At 37.3% G+C, this 9,434-nt stretch overlaps 1 protein-coding gene across 1 annotated transcript; it reads left to right on the top strand.

Annotated features, from left to right (window-relative positions):
- Positions 1 to 4,403: 4,403 nt before the first annotated feature.
- On the top strand, positions 4,404 to 9,150 carry ringer (ringmaker). Its single transcript, XM_065225101.1, has 4 exons — positions 4,404 to 4,627; positions 4,697 to 5,039; positions 7,680 to 7,865; positions 7,925 to 9,150. The coding sequence occupies exons 1-4, from the start codon at positions 4,602 to 4,604 to the stop codon at positions 8,105 to 8,107; spliced, it is 738 nt and encodes a 245-aa protein (XP_065081173.1). The 5' UTR covers positions 4,404 to 4,601; the 3' UTR covers positions 8,108 to 9,150.
- The last annotated feature ends 284 nt before the right edge of the window (positions 9,151 to 9,434 follow it).

Here is a 9,434-nt window from a genome sequence, read left to right on the forward strand (position 1 = left end):
GAATTTGAATCATGCTTGCACCTATTATATAAAGTACCACTTTTATGCTTAAGAGCCCGCAGGGCCCAGTGTCATACACCAAACAACAGCCGCTTAATGAAAGGTATCATGGTCACATAGAGTATATATTTTTTGAAATCGGTCACCCGGTTCCAGAAATATGACCGGAACATGCTGCGGTTTATATGGGACATGAGGCTAATTGGGACCTTAATTGAATAAAACTACTCATGTGACACCTCAAATCATATTAGAATTGAAAAACTAGTTCAAATGTAGTCTTTTGGGGGGAGGTGGCAGTGCCACATTGGCCACACCTGGCAGGAAACAACTAGGTCCAACCATGACACAAATATAAATTTGGAATACTTGAGTATTCAAACGTTTGAATAAAATTAATGCTAGCATGAAGTTTACATCTTTTAGTAGTATTATACTGCACAAAAACTTTGAAAATGCAAGTAAACATTCTTCTTGTGGACGTTCTAAAGTGAGCCATGAGAAAATTAGTTAAAAGTGAAATATTTTTGAAAACATAATAAAACCGAAAATATTTTAGCCATTAAAACACATATTTTTCTTTATAGTTATAAGCTTTTAGAAAAAGTTTCTTAGACTTTCTTGGACTAACGGCAACCAATTTTTTTTTGCGTTAGCATCGGATGACTTTCATTCAGAAGTGAAAAATTTCATGTCGATACTGGAGCTCCTGGGAGACAAAATCAATTATAGAACCTGAAAAATTTTCAAACAAATTACACATCCGCGAACAGGAAAAACAAGCAACCGTCTCCGAGGGGAGGAATGTCGGAAGTGTAGATGCTGTAAAGCAAAGGGCCCTACAAACTTCCTTGCGGAATACCTGCTGGGATGGAAAACGTGTTCGAAAGACAACCATTCAACAATACCTTGAACGACCTTTACTGGAGGTAGTGATTTTAACGAGATGTAATGGGAAGTTGAAGTTACAAAGCTTGTACACAAGTCCGTCATGCCAAACATTGTCAAGCGCCTTTTCAACGTCTACCAATGCCATGGCTGTGGACTTGGATACAGCTTTGTTACTTCGGATGTTATTCATCACCCGTACTAGCTGGTAATTGGTGGAGTGCCCCTTCCTGAATCCGAACTGTTCCGGAAGGAGAATGTTGTTTTCCTCGACAAACTTGATTGAGCAAACGATTGAGAATGAATTTCTCGAACAATTTGCTCAGCGCTGTAAGGAGGCTGATTGGTCTGTAGCTTGAAGGCAATGTTGGATCCTTACCGGGTTTTGCCGATTGGTATGATTTTTGATACCTTCCAGACGCTTGGAGCACTTTCATGCTGAGTCTTTTCAAGATCAAGTTGAATATACCATCAAACCCGGGAGCCTTCATATTCTTGGTACATTTCAGCGCTGGGCAAATCTGTTGTACTGTAATCTTATCCGCCGGAGGCATGAAACAAGGGGAGGCATCTAGGTGTTGAACGCTTTGCGCAACCTGATCTTCGAGCGGTATTTGGATAGTCGAGCCAAGCAAATGCGATGAAGCGACATACTCTCCGATCGCACTTGCTTTCTCCTGTGGGGTGATTAAAACCGGTTTGTCATCATTTTCGACTCTGAGAGGTGGAACGGGATTGGGATGAGTTTTCAGGACCTTGGCTACCTTCCAGAATGGTCTGGAGCGGTCGTCCAGATTCTGGACAACATGCCCGAAACTATCATTTCGGTGTGAAAGCAATCAAATCGATGTTCAGATCGGCCATTTCACGTTTTTTTGTCCAGATCTCCAGTCCTCTGAAACTGGCGTCTACGCACATTTCTTAAGCGAATCAGTAATCGTGTGGGAATCAATAGCAACAAACTTACCCCTCACAGGAAGTTATCGAAAGCATGCCTCATCAGCCACGGATATGGCCTATTGGAGTCCTTCCAACGCCCGGTTGATGTCATCTACGGTGTCAAGCGGCGGATCTTCGTCGATGTCTCTGTCAACCACACGTCCAAACTGCACCCAGATGAAGTGGTGGTAGCATAGAGGTAACTCTAAGAACAAAAGGTCCCGAAGAAACATGCTCATCTTTTTGGCTCAGCTCTGGTACTCTCTTCGGTCCCAAGCTAATCGATGCACCCCTCGAAACATAGCAAAATCCACGAATCCCTTATTTTATCTGTCAAACTTTCATAGCGAATCAAAACAAACATAGTGTAGTACTAGATTTTTTTTTTTTATTATAGTCACTTTAACACTCTTGGGTCATTCGTGACTTGTCCGGGGGTGAGATTTGAACTCGTGACTTTGACGTGAGAGGTATGGATGTTAACCACTACGCCGGGGTCGCCCCGGTGTAGTACTAGAATTTTGGCTAGAATGGGGTACGTTAATTGATTTGCTTGGGACCAATAGGCTAGTCAAGTAATGAGCCAATTTAAAATCGTTAGTTTCGTGTTAGTCTTTGCGCTGGCTTGCACGTTGATGTTAGCTTCAGCTACCACCGGTTGAACCGATGGAAATTAATGATTTTAAATTGGCTCACTACTTGACTAGCCTATTGGTCCAAGCAAATCGATTAACGTACCCCATTCTAGTCAAAATTCTAGTACTACATTATGTTTGTTTTGATTCGCTATGAAAGTTTGACAGATAAAATGAGGGGTTCGTTGATTTTCCTCTGTTTCGAGGGGTGAACCGATTAGCTTGGGACCGAAGAGAGTACCAGAGCTGAGCCAAAAAGTTGACCATGTTTATTCGGGACCTTCTGGTCTTAGAGTTACCTCTACGCCACTACCATAGAGGTAACTCTAAGACTAGAAGGTACCGAAGAAACGTGCTTAACTCAACAAATACTCTCTTATGCCACACCATATCTCATTAGCTCCCACAGCTGTAATGCTGTGCACTGTAAGCAAAATTTAATTTTGTAAGTTTTGCGCAAACGCTTATTAAACTACGGTTTTACGTTAAATCTTTTTGGTGTCATCGGAGCATTTATTTTTTGGCTCATAAGGAAAAAGTGCGTCGAAGACACTAAACCGTAGATTTATATGCGTTTGGGCACAGCTTATGAATAAAAAAATGGCTTGCAATGCGCAATAACCAGCCATCGCGCACCTCCATTGGCTGGTTAGTAAACATTAGAAGTATGTACATACATGCATGCAATCTAATACAATGGATGACGGGTATACGAAAATTTTCATCCAACGCTATTCAAGCTGGTAGCCAAACATCATGTGGTGCGTATATAAACATGAAGTAACGTCTAAATTTGTTTGATTTATTTTGAACTTCAGAATGCTCATTAAATTTAAAAGATGACGATATACTGTATGACCGAAAACATACACAGCTAAATCCTAAGCATCTAGCGAAAGTGAATGAGCGGCAATGGTTTACGGTATTTTAAGTTGATCGTTTTGTTCTCTTTTGGTAACCAAGCGACTTTTAGTATCCACCAATCGTGTTAGGCACTAATTGACACAAGATGTGTTATCTCACTCACCTGCACTAAGAAGGATCCTTAGAGGACATATGAGTGTGTTATCTCATAAATTAGCAAAGTGAATGCACAGAGTGTCAATAAACCAACAAGCAATAAACCAACAAGCATGCCGTCACCGTCATCGATATCTGATGCACTGGAGGTATACCTAGCTGTGTATATAATAGATTGATTTAAAACTTCAAACTTAACGGCAAAGCTAAACTGAACATGCATTAGGTATGGGGATCTGCTTCTTAGATCCTTTGTATATGTTGCTTACAAAAAATGTCTTCAGACTGTAACAAACAAGTAACTTTATCCATTATAAAATTTAAATAGCAATCTGAGTGTGCCCATATACATGAACCACCCTAGTCTATACGTATACCCGATGCCATGCTCGGAGGATGCAGGGGAGACCATCTATGACTCTGTTGGTGATATAAATTATGTAATAAATTGCACTGACTGATACACTTGCTTCCCTTACGATAAATTAGTCTCACAGGGAGTAGATTATGGCAAAGGCGAAAAATGGAATCCGTTTGTCGCGCGGTAAGTTCTCGTGCTTTACATGCTTCACAGTTTGTCATTTGCTTTAGAATATGGAACGTAGATCGACAGCTTGCCGTGAGACTATGTGCTTTATAAGGTTCAATCATGTTCATATAACTGACTATGTATAGTTATCTACGATGGTGATTGTTACACATTTCCCCTTTGAAATTTGAAGCGAACTCACATATACTTTATGTCGTCTCAACTTGATAAGGAAGGGGCCACTCATTATTTATAAAGCAAAATTTGACAATAACAAATAAAACCCCACGCTGAACTTGCACAATTTTATCAGTTGCCTATAGCTTTCTATATATCTGAGGACGCAAATTTGTCGAGAAGAGTAACAGAGCTAACCGTTTTTTGAATTAACACCAAGGTGGCAATAAGTCAAACAGAATACGTTTATGTATGATCTCATATCTGAATGTGATGACGCTCATATTGACAGTGTACTAAGTGCTAAAACATTCAAGTTCACATCACGTACCCGTCGTAAAGCAGCTTTTTGCTACTAGTTTGAAATTGGGAACCGGTCACCGGTGTGTGTTGCATTAATTTTTCTAAAAAATATGTACTCTCATGTCGCAGTTCATCGGTTGGTGATCATAATCATAGGAACCATAAATGTACTTTCATTATTTATATTAATTATCATATGTTTTAGGTCGATCATTATGGCCGACGACAAGCAGAATGGTACCGATGTGGTCGACAAAGCTGCGGTGGAAGTAGCTCAAATGGCTTTGGAAACGAAAGACGAAGACGACACCAAACCGGCTCCGATGGCTGACCCCAAGGATACTCAAACTTCAACGGCAGCAACAGAAGAAGCTACTGGCAGCAAAGGGGCTACTAAAAAAGAAGAGAATGGTACTCCAAAGACAGCACCTGCTTCGAATGCTGCCTTCAAAGAGCAATTCAAAGCATTTTCAAAATTTGGTGACACCAAATCTGATGGCAAACACTTAACCCTTTCGCAGAGTGATAAGTGGATGAAACAAGCCAAGGTGAGTATAGCGAGGGTTGTCACTATTCAGCAAAGCCTAGCAAATGTGAGTTATGAAAAATTGTTTGAATATGTTATGAAATGGCATTGAATCACTTGTACTTTCATAAGAAATCTGTGAGATTTTGAGCAAGTAGGTACATATGTGTGCGACATGACACTGGAAGATTGTAAGAAAAGGCAGATCGAGTTTATATGGTACAACAATTCAAGTTAAATAGTTGTGCTATCTACCCACGAGAATTTTGCTGAGATCTCAGTAAAAATTAATGCCGAGCTGCTCGACGGTGACAATCTTGGCAAAAAAAGACTAAGTGTGTATGTGCTCACATCTCATTCATGGTACATGTTCTATTAAAACCAAAAATTCTACAAGAGGCTGTAAAAGTATGTGTTTGACAAATAAAATCTGTCAATTTCACTTTAAGAGAGTCATAACCAGCGATTTAATGATTCGTCAGCTTTCACTCAAAGTGAGCGCTCTTGAAACATAAAATTGCAGATTGTGACCCTTCTTCTGCTTTGGCTTTGTTGCATCTCTACTATTACCATTTTTACATTATTATAATTGTGTGGAGAGAGTATATATAGAGATTTCTGAATGCCCAAGTGTTAGTGCAAGAAATGCAACTCTCCAAAGTATAAGTGCGTATATGTACACGGTTTCTTGCACTTATAATTTAGAGTCGCATTTCAAATTGCAAGGATTTTATTTTAATAAAATATAAATTTTTTTGCAATTGCGGATCTGACAACTAAGTATGTGTCGCATGACCAGTTTTAGCTTTGCTTGGATTCGCCAATTGTCCTGCCGTTGTCTCTTCTGCATAGCATTAGGGGCTATTGCACCGATTATGCAAATCTCATCTCTGGGTTAAATGATGATTTGAATCCTATAGACTTCTCAGACGATTGTTGAATGCCCGGTTGAATGCTTAAGTGTGACGCAGGCATGGAAAACCATGTACATTCATTTCATGCATTAATTTACCTTTAATTTGCCTCTAACTTTTTTCATCAACAGAATTCCGTGGAATGATGTATGAAGTCTTTGTAGGTTTTAATATTAGCTACAACTTTTATCAATATCTCAAACCTGTATATCTTATCCATGCTGAACCAGAGCGAACAGAACCCAATATTGTTTTCAGTGAATGTAAATTACATTCACTGAAAAATAATAACAAGCTCTGCCCACTCTAGTTCGTAACGCATAAGAGGTACAGCTGGTAACAAAAGTTGTACTTAATATTAAAACCTACAAAAGTAATTTTACGGTATTCTGTTGATGGAAAAAGTTAGAGGCAAATGAATGTAAGGGAGAACAGCCCATAATGCACCCCTGGGGTAAAATGCCCACTTATTGAAAAACATCGATAACTTTTCCTCAGATGCGTTTTCCGGGTAACGGTTTGTGATTGTTTTCAACTGGAGGTTTCACAAATAATTCTTGATCATAAAATCATATATTGACCTATTGATTCCTTTAAAAAAATAGCATTTTGTGCAAAACAGGACACAGTTGTTAAAATCATCGACTGAAAATTAAGCTTTTAACATCATATATCACAAAAAAATTTGACGAATTTACTTTTCGTATATTTTTTAGATATTTTACTTGATGAATCACAGTTTAACATTCTATTGAGATTTTGAGACCTTATTTCTGATGTAACATAAAGAAATAATCATTTGAAATACCGCATCCCTTTGCATTATCTACTTGCAGGGGTTATGGTTTGTTTACCATGGGGTGCATTTTACCCCAATGTTGTGGTGCGTTTTGGCCATTGTTGTCGTGCGTCTTGCCCCAATGTTGTGGTGCATATTGCATCATGAATCAGGCGTTTTGCCCCGCTATCATTTTGGAAACAATTTATAAAATACCTTGAAAGTCATGGATAATCATCCTTTTGTAGTTCTAAATAACTCGATCTTCGTAGAAAACATGGTAATAAACCAAACGCCATTACTTTTTTCTTGATTTTAGCTTCCATTCGCCAGCAATTGACGATTTTGCTTAAACGGTGCGTTTTGCACCATCCTACTCTAAATGAATGCACGAAATGAATATAAATGATTTGTGATGCATGATAGTGAGTGCTAGGGGTCAGCTCTCGGTTTTATTGTACTTATAGTTTGGACAAACCACAACTTCTACACTAAGATCTGGGCATTCAGAAAAGTTGATTGATGGAATAATGTTAATTACATTAACTAATATTTACCTTGAATACTTTAATCATATTTGGGGTAAATGATTTACCCTATTGCTAATGTTATTTTTCAAAGCAATTGCTAGTTAAAAGTATTAGTGAATATTCAAAATGTTTGTTCATAACACACTACTTATCCTTTTCAATACAATTTAATTTAGTTAGGGGCAATCCACAAATTATGTAAGGGAAGATGGGTAAGGGGGCTTTCAACATTTCATATATATTTTCTTACATATGATTTAATAGCTAGATTAGTTATGTATGTTATGTAAAAATGTCCCAAATTCAATTAGTTTCTGAATTTTTTAAAATCATGGGACAGGGTCGGTATTAAAAGTTAATCCGCGTTGAAGCTTACCACGATAAGAATAGTTATAAAAAATGTCCTTTACAATAAAGCACATTCTCTTAACTCGTCACAGGTCATCGACAAGAAAATCACAACCACAGACACTGGTATTCATTTCAAGAAACTTAAATCAATGAAACTGTCATTCCTAGACTACAGTAAATTTTTGGAAGATCTTGCCAAAACCAAAAAAGTGGAGCTGGATGAAATTAAGAGTAAAATGGCTAATTGTGGAGCTCCAGGAATTCACAACGCAACGGTAGGTAGCATTGTAACTTTTGACAGGAAATTTTTCGTATTACATTCAATTGATTGCAGCCCGGGAAAGCAGGCGAGACGGTAGCGCGGTTGACGGATACATCGAAATACACGGGCTCACATAAGCAACGCTTTGACGAGACCGGAAAGGGAAAAGGGATTGCCGGGCGAAAGGATCAGCCAGAAGGTTCGGGATACGTGACCGGTTACTCTCATAAAAATACCTATGACAAAACGCATTAGAACATGTACCTTGTGAACCGTACCTTCCAACATTTCTTTATATTTAATCATTAACTATTCACGGTGTCTATGAACGAAAACCTTATTAGAGAATAATGAGTATCGTAAACACCCACCAAACGGTAGCTTAGGCTTGCCCTTTCATATGAGGCTAATTAGTATCGAAATGCTATTTTTTCGTATTTTTTATATGTAAATCACATTTTAAAACTAGCCTCAAATGAAAGAGGAGCTCCTAAGATTTCGTTTGATAGGTGTTTTAGCGATACTGATTTTTTTATATTAATTTTGATCTGCCAGAGACACCGTGCTATTAATGATGGTGGTGCAGTTTGATAAATCAAAATAATATAAAACATTGAAGTGATCGTTCGTCTTCGGAAAGTTTGTGGATAGATTTAAATTAAATTATCAATCCGTTATGTTTTCTGTGTTCTCCATTATAGTAAACAATTTATTTCAGTTTTAATTTGATGTTATTTTTTATTTTTATTTTTGAGAGGTTACTCTAGTCTTAATAGTTTCGTCGCAGAGTTCGGTTAAGTGATGGATGCCCAAATTATAAATATATATTGAAAATAATACATTAGAACTACATGCTTGTTCATTAACTGGGCTAAAAATACTGAGGGAACTTGTTCGATCTTAAACAAATTTCACGTGCATTGATTTGAAACAGTGTAAATTTGTTATTATTATTTTCACCCGCGAGTTTAGAAATGTTTAACGCGCTTTTTTTTTAAACGTTTTCAAGTTTTGATTTCAGTGCGAAATAATAATAATTTCAATTTTATTTCTATTAACACCTAATATTCCATTCGAATGTCCCTCACCAATTATGAAAACGAAATGTTAAACTAAATACGGCGTCCATTTTTGACGTATAATGAACGCCCAGTTAGCGAACATGTACTGTACAGTAAATATTACTCATCAAGACATGTTTTTTTTGTACCTAGTGCAGATCATTGAGAGTGAATACAATCTAAAAGATATTTAAGGAACCCAGATAAAATAAAACATATTTATATTTTCCCGCTGAAGATATTCACAAATAAAAATATAAGCTTTCAATCATATTTGATGACATCCTTGATCACGATGTGTTTTTTAGAATAACACTTAAACAAAAAAAAATCCTTCAGTGTGGTAATTAAAAATACTTTTTAGGAAACACATGATGATATTAAAAAATTGAGACATTGTATTGAGAAAAACAATTGATTGTATTTGTTTTTATGGTTTTCATGGTTTTAAGACAAAAGGCACAATAGAGATGAACTAGCCTAAGGCTAAAAATCTCTTAAATAAAGAATTAAAAAAAAAA

This window comes from Ochlerotatus camptorhynchus, unplaced genomic scaffold (assembly GCF_037179485.1).
Source record: "Ochlerotatus camptorhynchus isolate MF236.1 unplaced genomic scaffold, CSIRO-AGI_Acam_v1.1 ptg000221l, whole genome shotgun sequence".
Classification (NCBI taxonomy): domain Eukaryota; kingdom Metazoa; phylum Arthropoda; class Insecta; order Diptera; family Culicidae; genus Ochlerotatus; species Ochlerotatus camptorhynchus.

Excerpts from the sequence above, each read along its gene's own strand:
- ringer (XM_065225101.1), top strand. The coding sequence starts at position 4,602 with ATGTACTCTCATGTCGCAGTTCATCG. Across the intron at positions 4,628-4,696 it reads TCTCATGTCGCAGTTCATCG|GTCGATCATTATGGCCGACG; the intron begins GTTGGTGATCAT and ends CATATGTTTTAG. Across the intron at positions 7,866-7,924 it reads CAGGAATTCACAACGCAACG|CCCGGGAAAGCAGGCGAGAC; the intron begins GTAGGTAGCATT and ends AATTGATTGCAG.